Source organism: Euprymna scolopes, chromosome 27 (genome assembly GCF_053919585.1).
Source record: "Euprymna scolopes isolate OS-2025 chromosome 27, ASM5391958v1, whole genome shotgun sequence".
Classification (NCBI taxonomy): Eukaryota; Metazoa; Mollusca; class Cephalopoda; order Sepiida; family Sepiolidae; genus Euprymna; species Euprymna scolopes.
Genome location: NC_136508.1, coordinates 88,621,307 through 88,645,907, shown reverse-complemented (window position 1 = coordinate 88,645,907; position 24,601 = coordinate 88,621,307). Strand labels below are relative to the sequence as shown.

Sequence of the window (24,601 nt, the reverse complement as noted above, 5' to 3'; positions counted from 1 at the left end):
GCGGGAATTTTAGAATGGTCTGACAAGGATTTGCATGCCATGGATATCAAAACAAGAAAAGTTTTAGCAATGTTTGGTATATTTCACATTCGAAGTAGCGTAGCAAGGCTGTATCAAAAGAGGAAAGATGGTGGGAGAGGATTGAAAAGTGTAAAAGATTGTGTTAGAACTGAGGAGATGTCGTTGAAGGAAAAGTGGGGAGTGGATTCTTAAGGTTGTGGCCAATGAAGTGGAGGTATGTGAGACCAAGGCTGATTATATGAAACGTATGCATAGAGAAAAGGCAGAGGAACTGGCTAGGAAGAAAATGCATGGAAGGTTCTTCTAGGATATAGCAGAAGTGGCTGATGAAAGATCATTGCAATGGCTTAGAGCTGGGTATCTGGCTAAGAGTACTGAAGCTTTTGTGTGTGCAGCACAAGAGCAGGCATTAGGAACACGATTGTTCAAAAAAGTGGTTCTAGGAGAGGAAATTGCTGCAGAATGCTGGATTTGTGGTAAGACCTCAGAGTCAATTGCGCACCTTGCAGCAGGGTGTAGTGGACTGGCCCAGAGAGAATACCACAAAAGACACGATCGCATGGGACTCCGAATATATTGGGAGGTGTGTAAGAGGGTTGGGGTGAAGTGTGCTGGAAATTGGTTTGAGGAGGTGCCTGATGAAGTGAGAACAAGTGAGGATGGCAAGGTAGAGGTATGGTGGGACAAAAGTGTCATAAGGACCAAGCAATTGGACCATAATCGTCCAGATTTGTTCGTCATTGACAAGGTTTAAAAAAACTGGCAGATTGTAGACTTCTCAGTACCCTGGGACAGGAATGTGAGAGAGAAGGAGAATGAGAAGTGGAGCAATTATGCTCCATTGGCCTTGGAGATAAGGCGTATACATGGGGTTAAAACACAAATAATCCCGGTCGTAGTTGGTACACTAGGAGTAGTATCAAGTCGTCTAGAAGGACAATTGAAAAACTACAAATCCCCGATGTTTTAGGTGGCCTTCAAACCTCTGCAATTATAGGTGCCACCAACATCCTTAGGAAAACCCTTGATCTTTGAAGCTCCTGGTTTGCAGCCAGGATTAAGGGAAATCCTCCGGAAATGAATCACATCCCTTTCCAGAGAGACGTTCATAAACGAAATCAGAATTATTATTATTATTATTATTATTATTATTATTAAGGTTTTCTTAAAAAATAATGAATGTTTTGATTAAGTATTTATCATAAAAATATTCTTTGTTTTCAAAATAATATTTTTCATGGAAACATTTGATTAAATTCTTATTTGTTGGAAATCTTTTTATAAATTAAAAAAAGAAAATAGTCTTCCAATTTTTGTTTTTCCTTAAGGAATATGATGGTGAAAGAAATGACAGAGACGAGCGCCATGGAATGGGTAAAGCCATTTTACCAAACCAGGACACGTATAATGGCATGTATGTAGATGGAAAACGTCATGGTCATGGAACTTATAGGTGAACAAAATTTGTTTCAATTCAAATTTCATATTTTATTTCACGAATTGCTTGTTTCTCTTTCTTTTCTTTTTAATCCAATTTTATTGCCAGGAAATATTTAGCATTTTCATAAATTATGTTTAGGAATTGACATCAATAATTTTTGAAAGAATCCAAACAAGTAAAATATTGTTTTAATTGTATTTATCTTTCTTTTATTTATTTACTAGCAAGCGGCCTGGCGTTGCCCGGTCGTAAAATATGCATACGTATTATGTTTTAATTCATGCATATTTCTTATTATTATAAAGTCAAATTTCTATTAATCATTATCAAATATATAGTAATGCTTTGAAAAGTTATAAAAAATATGACTGGTCCCATTCGAAACCAGAATGTTTAGTGCTCCAGGCTTAGTTGTTACTTACCTCTTCAGCATCAGTACCATCTGATTCACGGAGATCGATACGAAGGGTTAAAAAGTAAGCGACTTTGAACTATGAATGTTTAATTTTTAGTACGCACACAAGAAACAGTAGGTGTAATGTTTTATTCTACTTATCCTGTCAACTGTTTCGTTTTCAATTTTGACCCCTTAGCAGAAATTTTGCCGGCTAAAAACTAGATCAAAAGTGTGCTACAGGTTCAAATGCTTTATATATCAAATTTCAACTCTGTAGGCTACATATTCAGAGAGGAGTTTGGTAGAGAGTTTTTGAATACACACTGACAATGTCACTTTTGTATATATATATATATATATATATATATATATATATATATATATATATATATAATATTCCCGTGTGCTAGAACGTTTTCATCTTAAATTCTATGTAATTATACAGAATCTAAAACCTGCGTGTGGTGTATTTGCAGACAAAATGAAGGTCTTACATGTGTTGCTCCATGTAAAAGAAGAGAAACAAAATGGCCGATTCATTTATGCACACGATTGATTATGCACATGATGGGAAAGGCAGTTTTTTTGTTTTTTTTTTAAATAGGACATAAAATGAAGTGAGCAGGTTATTAATGGAATGTAGAGAAAGAAGATATGTGTGCCTTTGCATTGGATGAACACTTTTAACCAGCATACTCTTCTGTAGAGCATGAGCCATTTCGGCGCAACACTTTGATGAACATGGTTGACTGGAGGTTAAGTGGTCAAATGTTGAGACCTTTCACTGAAGAAGAGAACCTAGTTAAATGGGTAGACAAGTTAAAGATGGTGGTGAAGCTTCAAAAGATCAAATATATTGTTAACTTGCTACTATTATACTTAGAAGGGGAAGCCTCCACAATATACCAGCAAATGCGGGAAGAAGGCAAAATAAATCTTGCTCTGTTAGAACAGCAACTGAAATTAGCATTCATAGAAGGACAAGCTTTCGAAATTGAGATGGACTGGTGAGTCAGTTGACGTCTTCACCTTTGAGATTAAGAGACTGACAGGATTGGTTGATTATGTAGGGAAGAGCCTGGAAATGGCTGTGAGATTGTACCTGGTGAATGGTTTCCTGGAAGAAATTTCTGTGAATCTGCAGAGAATAACAGGGATTGGTAACATGAATGTGGATGATCTCTCTTGGTCAACGCTAGAGTTCTGGTTAAGAAGGTCAAAGGTCCAGTTGTGGTTGCAGCTACAAGCGGAAGGGTATGTATAAGACCCCGCTTGGATGATGAGAGGCAGGTGGTAGATTTGCCATAAAGTGCTTCTGGTGCCAGGTCCCCACCTGATTAAAGACTGTAAGGAACAAAGACCAAGGAAATGAGTAAAGAGGAACTGTTGTGCTAGTAGTTACCCTTCTCTGCAGAAATGGCGCAAGATGAATCATTACTGCAATTAGCGGTAGTTGTTAACGGGAAAAGCACCATAGCTCTTGTAGTAAAAGCACTACTAAAACCAAGTTTCTACTTCCCCCCTCCTTGAAGAGAAAATATTTTTTAAATAAGAAAGAAAAAAAAAATTGTCAGAATCCACAGGAGCGCTACTAAAAGCAGTAAATATGATTATAGTTATATTGTTGGTTTTTTTTAACTTGACCACGAGGAGCACCTAAATGGTGCTATGAAGACCAATTAAAGCGCACTCTTGCAATAACTAATATTAACCCTTTCTTGTGGGAATAGGTTGCCAAGGACCTGACAAAATATAGGAGCCTGGCACGCAAAAGTGCCATGGACTTTGAGGAAGAAAGAAGACAACATGAAAAGGCTAGAAAAAGAAGAAGAAGAAGAAGGAGAGAGCGAGAAGAACAGCCCCGTCCCATGCCTACGCTGCCTTGCAAATACTGCCCGCAACTCTTCTACCATCGGTTGAGTCTTGCAAGCCATGTTAAATATAGGCATGCTATAAGATAGGGTGCAGATGATGGACCCGATACTCCGACACGAGTGGGTGCTGATGATGATAGTTATATATTGCATTTAAATCAGTTTTTTTTTTTTTAACTCAACAGGGTTAAATTACATTTATTTGTAAGGAAAACATGTTAAAATAAGTTGAAACAAAAAATATTGTTGACCTTATGTATGCTTTGAATAGCAGCAGTGGCTTTTAATATTGGATTAAAGATTAAAGACAGGGCCGTCATCAAATAGTTAAGCAGGCGAATTTTGAAATCAAAAGTCAGAAACCGGATGGATGGTTTAAACACCCAAGCAAACAAGCTGATCTGAGTTTTATAATTATATATATATATATATATATATATATATATATTAGTGTTGGGACGATTAATTGGAATCAGGAATAAAAAAAAGTGGAACTTTTTGGGGTATCAGAATCGGTATCGGAATTGGAAAAAATTATAGCCTAATTTCCGATTCCAAACCTATTCTTTTCATGTTTTTTGACAATAAAAACAAGCACAAATGTTTTTTTATCATTAACAAACAAATGTTTTATTATCATTAACAAACAAATATTTTATTATTAACAAACATGTTTTATTATTAACAAACAAATGTTTTATTATCAGCTGTTCATTTACAGCATAAGACTGAGAAAGCTCACAGAATGGGTTATAAAACTCATTTACAGATTACAGAATCATTGATTCACAGAGTTTAATTTATTTTATTTATTGGTCATTTTTTGAGATATAAACTTGCCTATTCCCTTTGTAAACTTTCGTATCTATTCGCTAAATGTCTATATGCCCCCATCCAAGAGAGTTCACTTGATTATTAAAAGGTTTTAAATTTCAGTGGCATTAGCTGTACATTGGCAGTGTCTGTCATCGGCTTCTTCTGAAATAATTAAAGTTTTATGGTGCTTCTCTTTGGACCCAAGTGAAAAATATAGATGAAAATCTTGGATAAAATACATAAAAAGAAAACATTCTGAAGATTTTCTTAATTAAAAAGGAAATTATATTTATGTTTAAACTTTTACACATACCCCAAAAAGAAGAATAAGATTGGGACATTTATTACTGTAATTATCTGTGCATGAGGTCGCCAAGCTAATCAAGAACCTTGATTCCAGTAAAGCAACTGGCCCTGATGGCATTCCAGTTATAGTGCTGAAAAAGCTCCAACCAGAACTTGTCCCCATACTTACAAAACTGGTTAAGCGTTGCCTTAAGAAGTGCTTTCCAACACCCTGGAAAACCTCATCAGTATGCCCTGTATTTAAGAATTCAGGTGAAAAGTCATCTCCCTCTCAGTACAGACCAATAAGTCTCCTGTGTGTCATGAGTAAGTTGTTGGAATCCATATTAAATAAAGAAGTAGTCAACCACCTCAACAGAAACAACCTTCTTAGTGACATGCAATATGGTTTCCGCTCTGCAAGATCTACAGCAGATGTGCTAACAGTTATATCACATAGGATTAGTGAATCTCTTGACAAAGGTTTTCTTTCCAGGGCAATTGCTCTTGACATATCGAAGGCCTTCGATAAGGTATGGCATAAGGGCCTACTTCACAAGATTTCCAGCTACGGTATTACTGGAAATGTTTTCTCAATCATTAAATCATTTCTCTCCGATAGGTTCATAAGAGTAGTGGTTGATGGGCAGAAATCAGAGGCCCACAGTATTAATGCTGGAGTCCCCCAGGGGTCCATCCTGGGCCCAACTCTCTTCCTGATCTATATCTATGATCTCCCAAAACACATACTTAAATCATTCGTTGACATCTATGCTGATCACACAACCATCTACAGCAACACATCAAAGGCCGTAAATGACAAAGTTCTTTCTAATTCTCTCTCTTCTGACCTTGAGCACGTGGTACAATGGGGGAAGAGGTGGCTGGTCACTTTTAATGCATCCAAAACCAAGCTTCTATCTTTACATCATCAACGCCCTGATCCCCATCTGGCATTAATTGAAATGGATGGCTCTCGTCTTGGAAAGGCTCCATGTTTTGACAAGCTTCTGGGTTTGACCTTTACTTCTGATTTGAAATGAAACACGTACCTCAAATCTGTTGCCAGGGACGCTGGGAAAATGGTGGGATCCTTCTACCGCTCCAGAAGATATCTCACTACTGATGCAATTCTCTATCTGTATAAAAGCCAAGTACGTCCAAGGATGGAGTACTGCTGCCACATCTGGGCAGGAGCTGCTAAAAACAGCCTATCTTGCCTTGACAGAGTACAAAATAGACTTCGTGGTTTAGTGGGGGATGCCCTTTACTCTTCCCTACAACCTCTCTCCCACAGAAGAGATGTTGCGAGCCTGTCTTTGTTTTATCGCTATTTACATGGCAGGTGCTCGTCTGAGCTCCAATCCCTCGTCCCCCCCCCTCGTCAATCTTTCACGAGAAACACCCGTCTGGCTGAAACTACTGTCAATAATTTTCTCCACTCTTTATCTGTGCCAAAATCCAAACGTAGATTCCATGAGCAAAGCTTCTTTCTTAGAACTGCACGCCAGTGGAACTCTCTGCCGCTGACTACAACTTGGATGTCTTCAAGTCCAACATAAACAAACTCCTGACAAACCGCCCCCTTAAGTAAAACACTCTATCAAAACCCCCAATACTAATGATTACTAAAATACTATCTCATTGATAACTGTACATGCAATAACCCTTATCCCTGAATGGCCTTTGGGCCTTGATAAGTGGCGACCCCCATGTAAAAAAAAAAAAAATTAATAGAAAAAGAAGAATAAGATTGGGACATTTATTGCTGTAATTAACAGAAAAAGAAAAGAAATGATAAACACATACGCAACAAATAAATGCAAAACGCTTCTACGTACATGAATAAATTTATTTGTTTTTAAACTTCTTTTAAAAGTGTGTTTTTGGTTCAAACAAACTCAGTGTCTCCTCTTTGAGTTAGAATTTTTAAAAATGCCTGCCTAATAACCCCGGCAGGAAGACCATTGATAACTGCTCAAAATTAAAAGTGAAACAAACGCTGGTAGAAACATAAATAAATGTTAACAATCGATCGAAAATGTTATGCTGTACAAGTATTTTGTTTAATTTTCGACTTTTGAGCGATTAAGCAAGCATGGGCCGGAAATGAGTATCATCTTATATTAATTTTATATGCAAAACAATTTTTCTATGCAAAATTTTAAAATAATTGTTTTATTTTCGCCACATAATTAAAAAAAAAATTTAAATTTTAATTAAAAAATTTTTATTTTTTAATTTTAATTTTTATTTTATTTTTGTCACATAATTTTAATACATCTAAAACCAAGCTTCTCCCTTTACATCATCAACGCTCAGATCCCATCTGGCATCAATGGAAATGAATGACTCTTGTCTTAGAGAGGCTCCATGTTTTGACAAGCTTCTGGGCTTGACTTTTACTCCAGGTCTGAAATGGAACACGTATATCAAATCTGTTGCCAAGCTCACTGGAAAAATGGTGGGATCCTTCTACCGCTCCATTAGATATCTCACTGCTGATGCAATTCTCTACCTATATAAAAGCTAGGTACGCCCAAGGATGGAGTACTGTTTCCACATTAGGGCAGGAGCTGCTAGAAAGACCTTATCCTGCCTTCATAGCGAGTGAGGGATTCCCTTTTCTCTTCTCTACAACCTCTTTCCCATAGAAGAGACGTTGCGAGCCTGTCTCTGTTTTATTTTCATGGCAAGTGCTCGTCTGAGTTCCAATCTATGGTCTCCCCTCGCCAAACTTTCATGAAAAACACTCGTCTAGCTGAAAACACTATCAATATATTCCCTCACTCTTTATCTGTGCCTAAACCTAAACGTAGACTCCATGAACAAAGCTTCTTTCTTAAAACTGCACGCTTGTGGGACTCTCTTTTCTTTGCCTGTTTTTCAGCTGATTACAATTTGGTCGCTTTCAAGTCCAATGTAAACAAATTCTTGTTGAACCATCCGTTTAAGTAATCCAACTTACCAAATTTCCACTACTAACAATTAGTACGATATTGTCCCATTGACTAGTGTACACTCATTAACCTTTATTCTCGAGTGGCCTCGGGCCTTGATAAGTGGTGACTCCTATGTAAAATAAATGAATAAATAAATAATAATTTAAAAATGTAGAATCCCATTTTGAGGAAGTGATTTAGCTAAAGGGATTAATATATTTGTTGCTGCTATTATTATTATTATTAGTAGTAGTAGTAGTAGCAGCAGTAGTAGATTTTCTATAATAAAAATAAAGAAAATACAACCACAATGGTAAATAGCAATCAACTCGGATACAATGTTTGTATATTAAAATAATTTTTATTTAACCAAAGTAGCTTTATGTGATATATATATATATATATATATATATATATATATATATATATATATATATATATATATTAATTTTATTTATACAAACATTAATGGCTACATATGTGCATACATGTTTCTGTAATCACCCACCTTGGGGGATTACGTCTTCAGGCCAAGAACTACCTTCAAAAGTGACATTTCCACCAAATACATTTTTCTACTTCGTTTATCAAGTTAAAAATACAACCTGGGTGGGAGTCAAAAAAACCAAAAAACGGTAAAAGGATGAGTGAGGTCTCTGAAGATGATAAACATCTTTTTTCTTTTCCCCTTACCCCATGTAACCTAACTTTTGGCTTTTTATGACATAGGGTACTTGAGAGTTTAGTTTTCTTGTCTTAGAGTCTGTAAGTTAATAACCTTAGCTATGGTCAACCAAGTACTGACCGGTGCCTTTTTAATCTACCTCCACCCACACATACACGCAACACACACATAACACATCCATACACAGACACTGCCAACACACACATACACACATTAATCAATATATTCAAAAGCGAATCCATGCTGAACACACTTTGTTTTATTTACTGAAACTAGACAATGATTCTGAAACTACATAGAGGATAAAGTAAAAGTTACATTAAGGTAAATAAAAAATATAAATAAATAAAAATAAAAATAAAATACATAAATAAATAAATAAATAAATAAAAATAAAAAAAAATATAATAAAAAATAAAAAAATAAATAAAATAAAAAATAAATAAATAAAAAAATAAAAAATAAAAAATAAAAAAAAATAAATAAAAAAATAAATAAATAAGAATAAAGTAAAATTAAATTAAAACAAATAAACCAACAAAATGTGAATAAATATAAACCCGAAAGTTTTCTAAACCCCACATGTACCTATATGCGTGTATCAATACACTTATAAATGTCTAACATTTATCTACACCCGCGCATATATACACACACACATTACAGACATACAGAGACAAATAATAGTATTTTTCTTTACTTATGCAGCGTGGTAACATCTCCGTATATGCAATATTATGCTACCCGACTACAGACGGGTGTACATATATATACATATATATATACATATATATATATACATATACACATATATACACAAACACACACATACATACATACATACATAAATACATACATATACATATATATATATATATATATATATATATATATATATACACATACATACATATAAACACACACACAACAGACATACATATACATATCAACACATACATACATATATAACATATATATAAACAACATTCGGACATCCATACATTTTTGTAATCTATATTGTTACAACAATTCTATACGAGGCAGCCTATTCTAATAGTTCAGAAATATACGTGTATATACATACATCTACATACAATAGACACAGAGACACATCCACATACAAACATACACACCGATACATAGATACAGATATACATATATATATATATAAACATACAAACATACATGCATACGTAAAATACACCTATATATCCAAAGTCACACAAATATAGACATATATATATATATATACACGCATACATGTACCGTGCCACCAAATGATACATCTAAAGTAGAAACAGACATGAATACATCTACTGTATAAATTCACTTTTTCTATCAAATTCCACATCTCTAGTTATGTTTCATGGCCCCTTCCGCTTGTTACACTTTCTTAAGTTGTAGGTTTTTACCGTAAAAATTGACACTACGTAAAAATTTATATTGAATTCAGCATGAAGTTCATAGGGTTATCCTCATATTTAACAAAGATTCTTTCGATGGTAAGGCAGATATACATAAGATGTATCACGACACAATAATAATATATAATAACATATGACAGAAATCAGAGTATTTAGGTTATATAAACCTAGTATATAAGCTTATATATTGTAGTACTTACCTTCATCTTTGCTTATTCACACTAATACCCTTATTCCTTTCTCTTCCATTCACCCTTCATTCCTTACTTTCTTTCATCTATTTATTTCTTCTATTTTTTTTTTTTTTTTTTTTTTTTTTTTTTTATATATTAATAAATTATTTTTCCTACCCGGGTCTATAAAGATCATATATCCATACATGCACACACCCAAAAATATCCATATGCATACATTATTACGGGCTTCACTCAAAACGATCTATTACTCATTTAGTTCAAATATACCTTCATACAGGTACTTATTTCGGCTAGTAATAACATAACTGCTCGATGAAGTAGAACATTAAGTGACTTACGTAACCCATATGGGTATGATTATAGTTGTGACCTCACTTATCCTCTTTGTGGGGGGGGTTATTTGATGGGGGTTAGTTGTACTTATAGCAGTTCCATTATCCTAATTTAGAGTTCCTTAAGTGCATGTATTCTGAAATGTTTGCAGGATATAGCAGTTTCTTGTTTAATATTCAATAATTTTTCTCGGTCTTTAAACCTAGTTATCTCACCCAGGTTGTATTTTTAACTTGATAAACGAAGTAGAAAAATGTATTTGGTGGAAATGTCACTTTTGAAGGTAGTTCTTGGCCTGAAGACGTAATCCCCCAACGTGGGTGATTACAGAAACATGTATGCACATATGTAGCCATTAATGTTTGTATAAATAAAATTAATATACATGCTCTGTTCACTCATTGAGCACTATTTTGGTAGACACGTGTTGTTTCATTGGATGTACTTCTAGGAAACTAAACTCTACTGGCTATATATATATATATATATAGATAGATAGATAGATGTGGGATATTGATTACATTTTTTCATTACTTGTGATCTCCTTGGGTCATGAAATTCAATCAAAAGCATTTTGGATGTTAGAGCAAATGTGGTGTTGCATAATTGGGGTCTTTTTAAGATGATGAGGGGAAGAGAAGAGAGAAGACATACAGTTCTGTAGATTCTTAACATAGCGACTGAGAGAGGGTGATCAGTTCTTTAAACACAGGAGGGGACAGTCATTACTTATGACGGAGAGGGACACATTACTTAGGATGGGGTTTATACAAAGTTCATTAATAATGATTATTTCACATTACCTTCAATTTGGTAGAATGATGACACGAAGACGGCAGTTACAAAAATATGAGATGATCTTTATCATCGTTCGACCTGTCAAAATGATGATGACATCCAGGAATTCAAAGTTGTTTCTACATGTTTAATGTTCTAACCCTTCACTTTTAAAGGGGTACCCTCCTCATGTCAGCTCTGTCTCTGCCCGACTCGGCTCTGGACTCTCTCTGTCCGTCTGTCCAATCTCACTAAAACTAGCAAACTATATAGAGAATTCATTTACTGCTATGACGTCATGTATGGCTTCCAAACGTGCCACTCACACATGGAAACTCATGTGGCCTAAACATGCGTGATTCGCACATGTCCAAACCATTTCTGCAGACAAAGAATTCTTACTAACCTATTTTTCGACCTAACTTATTTTTCAATGTTTTTAATTTGCTATTGTTCGTTCTTCTCGATGACCTTGTTTTAATACAGTTTTTCATAAAAAGAATTGAACAATTAAAATTCCTGGTGGATAGAAGAGAGAATTCTGAAACCATGGACAGGGGAAGAAAAAGGAGTGCTACCATTACTGGCGGTTATTCAACCCACCAAGAACAAAGTTAGACCTGTACTGGATTTCAGAGAATTAAACAGACACGTAGCCTGCCACACTTGGTGAAAATTTCAGTGGTAACACACTGGTTAACACAATAGAAGAATATGACAACCCAGCAACCCTAATCGCCTGAAAGAAGAGAGAGGAGTATACAAAAAGGGAACTGAAGAGAAGACTAGAAGGATAGCAACAACATAAGAGAGCAGGCGGGTTCATAGAAGAACTGAACCAGAACTACATTGACAAGGAGGCTTCACTACAATGGCTTAAAAGTGACAAATTTCCATTTGATGAAGAGCCATTAATCATAGCTGCACAAGACCAAGGCTTACTAACAAATGGATTTAAGAAAATGGCTGGTCTACAAAACACCGACCAATGCAGATTCTGTCACTCAGCTGTTGAAAGCTCAAGCCACCTAATGTCTGGATGCAAGATCCTTCTAGCCAGTGGCGTACCTATGTAAAATGGTGCCCATGGCAAAGTGTGAATGTGTGCCCCTTCTTAATAATTTATACCTTAGATATACCTAACCTACATAATATTATAATACAGGCACAATTTTAACGAAAGATAAACCATGAAATGAATGTTTTAATAAAGTAATTATATGGTTATTCTTGCTTTAAGAAATAAAATTCTACAACATACTTCATTTATTTTTATTATGAAGAAGTTGAAGGATAACAAACATACCACAATAAACCTCAATAAATCCGGACTTTTTTGTTTCAATAATAACATTCTAAAATAACACTTTTCGTGCCTTTATGGAAGCAAATTCGTCTATGATTTTATCAAAGTTAGTTTTCTCTAATTCTTCCCTTTCTATACTCATCAAAGCTAGATCACACAATCTGTCCTGACTCATTGAGGCTCGGAGACATGAAAGAATTAGTTTCAGTAAACTGAAACTTCGCTCGCAGCTTGCAATAGATACTGCCATTGTCAACATTATTTACAAAGCAATTTGAAGATTGGGGAATACGCTCTCATCACCATATTCAACTATGAATGTCAGAAGGTCTTCAGGACGTGATAACTTTAAGTTGGCACGACTTGATATCAACATTTTGCAATCAATAATCTCCTCATATAATTGCTTGCCATCTATGTCTGAACTGTACACAGCTCCTAAATTTTCACACATAGACTCTAATTGTTCACAGTCAGATGAGTCAGGACCGTAACAAAGGCCTTGGACATCCAACAGAAAGCCAAATTTGGAATTGATGTCAAATAACCGGGAGAATCGATTATCCATCTCTTTGTGCAGGCGGTCTAGAGCTCCCTTCATGACTCATTTCATTTCATCTGTTCTTGATAACCCGGCATCTCGTGCATTTTCACCAGCCATTCTTGTTTTTCCCCTTGTCCTTCTTTTGATTTCAACGTCCCATTTTTCACAAAGGTTCTTGCCATCTTCCAAGCATTCATCAACTAAATTTTCTCTTGCATCATTGAAATGATCTCTTAGGCCTTTTATGTCTAGGGCAGCATTGTGAAAATTCATTGTCTTGTCTTGCAATCGTTTTTGCACTCTATCTATTGGCGTAAGTATTTTGTTCCAAAAACCCAACAATGTTAGAAACTCGTATGTTAGTTGATGAAGAGCCATTAATCATAGCTGCACAAGACCAAGATTTACTAGTTGTTTAGCGTCACTCTGGGTATCAATTGTTTGGCTGACATCTTCTATCATGCTGTCTAGTACATCAACGATTTTGTTAAGATACATTTGTACAGGCTTCACTGCTTCTGTTCTAGAACTCCAACGGCTTTCTGCTTCAGCCTTTAAAACCAGTGGGACAGCATCTTTTAATTTCTCCCACCGCTGTGGAACGGGAAAAGAAGCTATACAATGAGTCAATAACTCCAAAGAACGAGACCATTTCTGTGTCTTGCCTGGCTTCCTGAACACCTACAAGGTTAAGTGAATGGTTATCACAATTTACAAACACTGCCAGCTTGTTTTTTTCATTTATTCTTTGCTGCACACCACTTCTGTGTCCCGCCATCACAGCAGCATTGTCATAACATTGTGACCGACAATCTTCTATCTTCATCTGGTCTTTCTCCAGTTGTTGCATGATAACTTCAACAAAGCTTGCAGCATCCTTCTGACGTATATGGAGAAAACCCAGAAAGGACTCTCTAACACAAACTGTTTTCCTTTCAAAATCAATATCCACAAACCTTTCAACTTCTGAAATCTGCTCACGATGTGCCTGGTCCGGGGTTGAGTCGAATATAAGACCATAATACTTAGCTTCTTTAATGCTGTCTCGTAAATTCTTGCGAATGGTAGATGCCATAATATGAATAAATTCATTCTGAACACCTGGGGAAATGTAAGATAATGCGTAAGGATGACTTTCAATAAGAGCGAGGTGCTCTCGCATCGCAGGATCAAAGACGGCAAGAAATTTCATTAAACCAAAGAAATTACCCACATTTGAGTTACCATCTGCCTGAAGTGATTCCCTGTGTCCTCGCAAAGCAAGGTTCTGTTTTGTCAAGTATTTGATACCGTGTAATATTCTCATGAGAATGTCACGCCATTTTTGCTTTTCTTTTTCAATTTGTAACTGGAGTTCTACGTCAAGAATCCCTTTTTTTTTTTCAGTCAGATTTCTTTCCAGTTCTTTCCACAGTGTAAAACACTCTCGATGATTCTTAGCATTTTCATGAACGGTCATCCTTTCAGGTGCTTTCCACTGACTAAATCCACCCTCCTGCTGCAATGTGGATTGATGCTCTGATCGGGAATAGAGCAGGCAGCAGATGCAATATGCAGACTTTTTGGAGGGCGAATACACTAGCCAAGAGCGAGCTCTTGGCTAGTGTATTCGCCCTCCTCCTCACCATTTGCTAATTTCCTCTTGAACCAGTTACTACTCATTGTGCGATTATTTATAGGCAGAAAAGGTTCATGACTGTTCTGAAAATATTTTGAACCAAGCTTTGTGATTTCTGTTCTCATTTTATCTGACAAAATAGGTTTTCCAGTATCCTTACTAAAATTTAAGAGTCCAATATCGTGTTCTGCAATGAACTCTGGTGCATCAGATTCCATAAATCTATGTACTTTGTCGTTTTCTGATTCCATGCTCCCAACATAACAAGCCTTCTCCCTCAACTTAGGATCTCCATTAGATTGTGTCTTTGAACCATCTTCAGATTCAACAGTACTAACAGAAGGTGCAGGCTTCTTGAACAAACGCATTAAGACTTTACTTGACTTTTCAGCTTCTGCTGCTTCCCGCTTTCGCCTTTTTCGTCCTTCAGCCCCACTTTCCTTTTTCTTTGTTATGGTTCGTTTCATGGTTTGATCTGTAAAAATAACCTTAAGTCCTGATGGTAATACGAATAATGAAATTTAATAAAATTAACAAAAGATAAAAAGTATATGCGATGTGGATGTAACAGGGTTTTTAATAGTGAATGTAATTCTGGCATTTTTATTGTGTTCGCTTATCTTTCGCGGAAAGACAAAACAAACGGCAAAGTTGACAAAATGCGTCCTAGCTGCTAAAAACTGATGGGGTGCAGTTATGACAGCCGGCTTATCATTATAAGCCTCCGAGTAGATTTTGATTGTGTTTGAAAGATTAAAGTCTAAAATAATCTTCAAAAGAAAAAAAATGTATTTTCACATGTGAAAAAAAGTTATGAAGAAAGATACGAAAAATCAAAAATATAGCTAAATTTCAAAGTTTTAGAATTTTCGTAAACATTTTCATTATAACTTTTTTTTTTGTAAAAATACATGTTTTCTTTTGGAGAATAACTTTAGGCTTTAATCACCATCAAAAACTAATGGGAAACTTATAAAAAATTATAATAACCTGACCTTCATAACCAAAACAATAATTATTTTAGCATGCAGATTGAGAGATGAGTTTTGCATTTAAATTTAACATAAAATTGATTTCCCATACCATGACCATTCTTACTTTTAAAGCAATTAACAATTTTTTTTCCAGATATTATTACAAATTAATATATGCTCACGGTCACTTATATTTCTATAGTAGCAGATGAATGGATGCAATGTAGCTTGATTTTTATTCCAGTGGAATCTTTAAGCCACATCTTGCAAAATAAATGAATAATTCTCAAAAATGCCCAGAATTTATTTCAGATAACAAATTTATTGGTGCTCATGCAGAATGCGGACCATGATAGTTTTTGATAAGATCAAGTTTAATTTACAACATTTTTGTTTATTTAATTGTTAGGTGGAAGAAGAAAAGTTATAAAATGTCATCTCCTCCTCATTTAAAAAAAAAATGAATTTCTAAATAACATTATTTCAGCACGGCTTATATTCTGCATACATACCAAATTTATTTTATTAACTATCCAAAAATACTTAAATAACTAAGAAATATTTTAAATTAAATTTACATGTGAATAAATTCTAAAAGAATTGATATATTTCTTTGTCAAGTTTTTCAATGTGTTCATGTGTAATCTTTTAAAATAAAATGTAGAATACCACTTTTGTTTATGAGAGAGAATTTTACTGAAAACTTATTTTAAAATAAATAATAATAATAATAATAATAATAATAATAATAATAATAATAATAATAATAAAATAAATAGTAGTTTTATATAGTAAAAATATCTACTTAAATTCTACATTTAGATTAAAATATAACTTACATTTTTATGGTGACTGACAAAATTTCAATCTTCTAGTCTGTATTTGTGGGTCTTGTCAGTTCCAAGACAAACTCAACTGGCAAAACGGTTTCAGTAAAATTAATTTTTATTGCTTTTTATCTTCACCCATCCCCCTGTTATATATTTAGAACTTGGTTTTACAAACCAGTAAACAGAGAGCAGCCTCAACCAATAAATAGCCAGCAGCTTAAAAACCAAAGTTAAGACCTTTTAGCACCTTCTTGTTAGATTTGTCAATGCTGAAGGACTGGATAGAAATCAAAAGGTCATGTTTTATGGTTGTTTTTTTTTTTCCTACACAGCTAAAATAAATCCACATCATATATTTGTTATTAGGTTTTATTTGTACTGGTAGCTTAAAAATAAATATTCCTCATTTTATCTTTATCAGCTATGGAAAAGTTTAACATTTTTTTTTTCAGAATCGTTTTTGAAATTGGAAATTAGGCTAATAATTTAGATTATTTTAGGTCACTTTTATTATTTTGGAATTTCTTAAGAATTTTATAGGGGTTATTCTCAAGGACATCCCTGAAAAAAATTATTTTGTAAATTTATGATTTTTGGATACTATATGATAGGTTAGAAATATTCAGGAAGCTGGAAGATCGGAGCAAAAATCGCATTTTCAGGAAGATATAGACGAAAGTTTTAAAAGTTGGATCAAAATACCGTGGTATTTTGAGGGTTAAAAAGTTTCTGAAGAAGTTTTCTGATAAAAATTGTTGGATTGAGATAGTACTAAAAGTTTAAGATTTTTACCATCCTATTACTAGTTTCTTATTTAAAAAAAATAGCATACTTTTATCATAACTTGGTGTTTCCAACCCTTATCAATTAATTTTGAAGACTATAGGCCTGTGAAATTGTTGAAATTGTTATCAGAACTTTTTAGTATCTGGCTTACTTGCAAATTTATTCCAAAATTAAGGTGTGATGTCAGTTTAGCAAATGTCTAAATTAATTATTTCATCTAATAGGGGAGGGAATATTTTTCATTATCATCGAAAATAGACCCGACTTTCAACAGAAACTGTGAGTGAACGGAGCAAGAACTTTTTACCATTTTTGGTCCAGAGGTAATTTATTGTGTCTAGAAAAAATATATGAAAAAAAAAAAAAATGCATTACCATATCAGCCACACCCTTTTTTATTGGATTTTGGTGCATGTGGGTAAAAAATCCAAAAACCCTTAATATCTCTGTAAGGATTCGCTTTTTAGCAAATCTGATGCCATTTTTGGATTCCTTGGGTCAAAATACTTACCTGTGCAAATTTTCAGAGCCACACAATCTTTCAATCAGAAAATATTCAAAGAAATGACATCACAAAATTTATCCCGGGCGCCACATTATGCAGCAAAAACGAAAACAAAAAATGCTCTAAATCGGAAACCGCTTGGAATTAGATGCTCAAATTTTCAGGATTTCTTAGTTTCTATATTGTCTACCTGCACTGCAAATTACAGCCAAATCTGAGGGTATGGGTGTCAAGCCCTGGATGATTTGATATGGAATGCATAAAAAAGGGTGGTGGCCTTCCGTTTATTCCGGTTTGAATATATCGGAATTATGCAGAAAAACTCGCTCCAGTAATTACGCATATGTTCAAATTTTAATTTTTGTCAAGCAATTTTTGTGCCCATGTCAGAGTGGCGCCCATGGCATGGGCCATGCCTGCCATACCCTAGATACGCCACTGCTTCTAGCCCGATGGTCATTACACTGCCTGCCACAACAAAGTATGTAGATACTTACACTGGAAGATCTGTGGAGAGATGCAACTTGATAGGTCGTCGAACATCTAGGAACATGAACAACCACCGATAACATCAAATGGAAAAGTGACAGTGTTCTATGACAAAGACATACAGGTGGGCATAAACATAAAAGACAAGACCATCAAGCCAGATATAGTAATATGGAACAAGCCCGAAAGGACTGCACTCATTATTGACGTCACAGTCCCAAAAGACTTTGGCCTTAATAGAGCAGAACAGGAAAAGATAACAAAATATCAGGACCTAAAAAATGATCTAAAAACAACATGGCCTCTGAAAGAAATAAACATTATACCAGTTGTGATGGGAACAACTGGCCTAATAAAAAAGAACCTTCAAAAATACTTAGAAGCAATCCCTGGAAAACCAAGCTGTAAGGAAATACAGATAGCAGCCATAAAGGGAACAGTATCTATTCTTAAAAGAGCCCTCGGATATAAATTTAAACTATAATAGAATCAAGTGTTAGCCCCAGGAAGAAGCCCCTTGATCTCTTCAAACTAACAAAAGTAAAATAAAATAAAACAGAAAGGGGATTGACGTATGCGAAGAGGTCATGAGGAAATGGAGGAGGATGGAGCAGGCCACTAAGATTGTCGACCTAAAGTCAGCTTATCTCCAGATCCATGGAGATGAAAAACTCTGGCAACATCAATTCAATTGGTCCGGTACAAGGGGAAGATGTATTGCCTGACGAGGTTAGGCTTTCGGCTGAGCTTAGCCCCCAAAAGTATGACTGCCGTGCTGAAGACGGTGCTGAGTAAAGACTGTACAGTGGACAAGGCCACTAGTTCATACATTGATGACATTCTGGTGGAGGAAGTAGAGGTGACAACGAAGAAAGTGAGAGCCCATGTTGAGAGGTATGGGTTGACTGCAAACCAGCAGAGTCCCTGGATGGAGGAGTGGTGTTGGGGTTGAAACTATGCCGAGATGGAAAAGGAAGCATTGTCTAGATGAGGGAATGCGATACCCAAAGTCAGAACTGACCTGACAAAACGAGAACTCTTCTCGGTCTGCGGGAGACTGGTGGGACACTATCCAATCGCTGACTGGCTCAGGATAGCATGCAGCTTTATTAAATGACAAACGGGCACTAATGTCTGGGAGGGCCGTGTGATGAAGGAGGTCACGAACATGCTGCAAGAAATCATTGTGAGAGTGATGAAAGAGAACCCAGTGAAGGGGGAATAGTATGTCAGTGGCGGAAATGCGGGTGTGATTTGGTGCGAAGCCAGCAGCCTGGCATTGAGTGTTGTATTAGAGATGAGAGGTGTAAATGTGGAAGATGCGGCGTGGCTAAGAAAGAAAAATAACTACTTCCATATCAACATAGCCGAACTGGAGACCACTATGGAAGGAATCAATCTGGCTCTGAAGTGTGGATTGAAAATAATTGAAATCCAATCCGATTCGGCAACGGTAGTTTCATGGATCAGGTCGGCAGTGACTGGTGATAAGAGAGTTAGGACCAGACGTGCTGCAGAAATGCTGATCAAGCGCAGACTCGGAGCACTCGCAGATCTGATAGCAGAATTCCAGTTGAGGGTATCTGTTGTGTTGGTGGATTCGATGATATGGGTAAAGAAGGCCTGGCTGCAAGAGGGAAAGGAGGTTTCCTTGGTATGCTGTGCAGAGGAGGAAGTTGAAGAGTTACATGAAATGCACCACTTTGGACAGACGTTATTCCTGGCAAGAGAGGTTTACCTAGAAACAACCGAGGAGGAGGTCAAGGAGGTAGTGGAGCACTGTCAGGCGTGCCAATCGATAGACCCGGACAATTCAGACACGAAGCAGGAGAATTACACATTGTGGTGAACTAGAAGCAATTGGCTGTTGATGTGACCCATTATCGCCATAAGCTGTATCTGTCGATGGTCGAATGTGGACCGGTGAAGTTTGCCATATGGAGAGAGATCAGGGCAGAAGGATATCTCTTCTGTAGGTAGTTTTTTTTCTTAAAACTAGCAAAGCTTATCTTGTAAAACAATTTAGCAAGTATTAAATGTTTAGTTGAAGAATATCTGTCCGTTATATCAACAGATATATAGTCACACAGTTCTTTAGCTTCGCCCTTGAGTGTTTGTGATGGATTTTCACAGTATTTGGTGTTTCTTATCTCTAAAATAGCAGTTTTGAAATTTGTTATGTATTCATTGACTTTATATATGCTAATTTCCCGAGGAATAATTTCAACATGAGACATAATTTTATGAAATAGCTCAAACCAAAATATGAAATTTCATCGTTCAAATATTTCAGAATTCCTGTCGCTTCTGCAAGGGTCTCATCTACATATGATGTTGACTGAATTTCAGTGACAGTTTTTTTATGCTTGAACATTTTCATGAACTCTATTTATGTATGTTAAAGTTCCACCTTGTGGCGGATACACGTAGAATGCTTACATCCAGATGCTTCTTGAAAAATGGACAGACGCTCTGGTGATCTAGAAAAGAAAGTCGGAATAGCCAAAATGTTAGAGATAAATATTCTAGCATTTCGTGTAATGCTTGCTGCATTCCTCATTATTAAATTAAGTTGATGCGCATAACAGTGAGTGAAAAACTGCTTTTATTTTCGCCTGAGCACCAGCTTTTTTGCCTTTCATGACATTTGCATCGTCAAATGTCTGAGCTATCAGTTTTTGGCGATTCCCTTGAAGGATTATATCTAATTGTTGTAGAATACATTTTGATATCCCATCAGCGGTTTGGTTTTCTGGAATAAAGAATCCCCAAATGCGTTCAAGTATTTTTTCATCCAAAACGTACCGTAAAACAATGATCATTTGTGTATGTTCAGACACATCTGTTATTTCATCAGCCATGACAGCTACAAAGGAAGCTTTGCTAATTTCTGCCCTTATTTCATCATGGTATATTTGTAAAAGACAGTCAAGTATGTCATTCTGAATAGTCTTGGAAACACCTTTGAAGACATTACTGGTTTCTAAGTGATTCTTTAAATCTGGATCTAATTAAGATGCAAAATTTAAAAATCCTCTAAATACACTTGGATTTACTGAATCATCTTTTTCATCATGTCCTTGTAAGGGAGTTTCAAAGTTCCCACAAAAGAAAATACAATCTATTATTTTAGATAAAATTTCACGGTTCTTCTTAATATTCATGTTATGATGATTGATTGAAAGTCTGCAGGCCTCACTAAGTTTTGCTTTAATATTTATGGTCCCCAAAATTGATAGGGAAACTACGTTGTCAACGTGCTTCTCATGCTTTTCAGTTCTATCTTTCATTTTGCTAATAGTTTTGAAACTATCTTTTGTCCATGTTACATCACCCCCTAACAACAAACAAGGAAAGCAGAACAATGCCTTTTTTAGTTCACAGCCGCAAAGCTAACTTTTCCGTTGGTACCATTAAAGCTATGAATATACACTTTGTTGTTGCTAATGCCTGACTGGGATATTTGAATATCAGGCGTTGAACTGCTTCTTTTCTTAATTTCAACTTTATCATGAAGAGACAGCTGTAAAAACTCAATCTGCTGAAGTTCATTTACCGTCGCAGAAGTTATTTCTTGGGGATGCAAGGAGGCCATGATTAAATTCTTTTTATATCAATTGTGTTGGGAAAGGTAAGTACTAGGTAGTCTATTAGTAGAATATCAATTAGGGTAGAAGGAATACAATGTTTATGTGATCCTCTTTTCGCGATTTAACTGAACCGGAAGTTCTAACTGAGTTGAATCATACTTTTATAACTTTTAGGTCACAGATTTTTATTAACGAAAAAAATGTTACTATTTAACAACGGTTTTATTTATAAAAAGCTTGTTGTTAATTAAAAATAGGCGTATAACAAAATAAGCTTGTCATTAAAATTGCTTTTTTTAATACAAATATTTTTAACTTTGCCATTATAAGCCGTCGAAAAAGGGGTAATACGCAAAAACATTTTAATAAAAAAACACTATTTTAAATTGTATACACTTTACAGAGTAATAAAAAAAATATACAAATATATTTCTTTTAAACTTTACAGATTAAATAAAATTTTACCGCAGGCAAACAAATGAAAAACATTGTTTAAATACATTTTATTTACAATTTTTTAATAATTTATTTTTTCATAAAAACAAAATCTTTGCCTGCAAACGATGGTAAAGTTAGGAGATTACCATTTAAAAATGGTTTTATTGGATAACAGTTTTATTTAAAATTTAAAAATGTGTGTTTATAACAAAACTTTGTAAATAAAATATAGAATAAAAAAGTTTACATGTTTGTACTATGAGCAAACAAAAAAAGTAAAGATACATAATTTTATTTACAAATCTTTTTACAACTTTTTATATAAAAATAATAACAAACTTTGGTATTTACTAAGCTTATTATAAAAACGGTTTTACATACTCGTCTTGTTATTGCACATTTTAATTAAAAAAAAACATATATGTGCGTGTATATATATGTGTATATATATATATATCATGTGTGTATATATATATGTGTATATATATGTGTGTGTGTATATATGTGTGTGTGTGGGTGTATATATGTGTGTATATATATATATGTGTGTGTGGATATATATGTGTGTGTATATATATGTATATATATATAAGGTAAAAATATTTCTAACTAAAATGTATTTTAAAAAATAAACTTTTCTTCGCTTTTCTATAGAAAAAAATGTAAATATTTTTTATTATGTAAAGTTAAACTACTACAAAATAAATAAATTTCAAACTACTTAAAATACAAATAAAATACGCCATATAGGTAAAAAAAAAATAAAATAAATAACATTAGTCGCGTTGGTAACTTCCAGGCTAAAAGCCCGAACACTTGTAATTAAAAAAAAAAAAAAGTTTAGCATATTGTATATTTTTGTCTGCTTCAATCGCATTTAAAAGTGTGGGAATTTTTTTTTTAAGGTGGAGATTTTATTTACAAGAACACGTTACACTTTTTAATAATAATAAAAAGAAAACATTTGTAAACAAAGCCTCTTAAAAAATAAAAAAATAAGCGAAAACGCGCAAACACCACGTTTGGAACTGCGGAAACTACAGTTCCGACTTGACTCATATTTACCGTTCTAGATCGGGCATGCGCACAAGCGAATTTCACTAAGAAAGTCTAACTGTAAATTTCGCAGCTCCAAGCAAAGTTTTGCTTTTATGCTTATATGAGTATGGAGACAATTATCGACATTAAGCTTCAGGATTATATATATATATATATATATATATATATATATATATATATATATAATTAATATGATATATTATCACATAGAAAGAAAAAAAATAAACGTATTCTTTTTAACGTGTATCGATAATAATGAGTAGAAATGACTTGGGGGTGCTGCAGTTCCACAGCACCAGGCACGAGCCGCCACTGGTCTGTAATGAACCTGAAAACATCAACCCCCAAGAAGTTTTCCCCCAGAGGCCTCAATGTGAGAGGAGGAGGCCTGCTTGGATGAAGGATTATGAAGTGTCATTGATCTCGGAGATCAAGGGGGCATGTGGGGTATATGCGAAAGGAAAAAAAAAGGTACCATTTAAGGTTATGGTTAGAAACAAAAACAAGAAAAATAAGTAATATACGACGTACCGAGCATATCTGCATCGCTCTTTGGGAAAGAAGGAATGGATGGCTAGCTCATTTATATACCCGAAGGGCATCTTGGGAAGGCAGTGCATGATGGGAGAGACTATATTTTTGTTGTTGTCTCTTCCTTTTTTTTGATAGGAGGATATAAAAGCCGGGAAAAATTCCCTGCAAGGATCACAAAAAAAAAAGAGTCATGAACATCTCTTGAAAAGTATTCCATGTTGCTGACGTTCAGATTGTGCAGTATGACATTGGTGGCTAGAGGCCAGGTGTGGTCGATTGGAAAAGAAGAGGGCAGAAACGTGCTGTTGTCGAGCAAGTGACTCACTCCTTCCCGAACTCCAGAACCGAATCCTGATCGTAATCTCACAGACATTGAATCTCTATGGTTCCAGGTAAAAATTGTCTGAAGATAGCAGTTTCAATCCTACCCAAAGCTGGCCAGAAGCTTACTTGGCCAAAAAACGTGGTGAGAGGACAACAACTATGGATGGCAGTTATTGCTGAGAATGCAGGTAGGAGATTCGGTGGCCGAGGAATATTTGCCCGAAACGTTGTGAAACAACAACTAAGAAAGATGAGGATAATAGTTTGCAATCAATCAATAAATACTCATCTCAGTAATGAATTCCAATTAAATAAATTTGAACTCATCATGAAGTCCAAACACAGTTTTTTTCAAACTAGAACACAGTGAACCTGCACGAAAAACCAATTCAGTGATGAAAAAAAAAAAAAA

The 24,601-nt window shown here is 35.0% G+C and overlaps 1 protein-coding gene across 1 annotated transcript in view; it reads left to right on the top strand.

The window, feature by feature from the left end:
• LOC145248973 (radial spoke head 1 homolog) overlaps nt 1-24,601 on the top strand; it is a 128,873-nt gene that overhangs the window by 59,671 nt on the left and 44,601 nt on the right. The window contains exon 2 of the mRNA XM_080110786.1: nt 1,350-1,474. Coding sequence (XP_079966912.1) covers nt 1,350-1,474 — 125 coding nt within the window. The remainder of the gene's footprint in view (nt 1-1,349; nt 1,475-24,601) is intronic.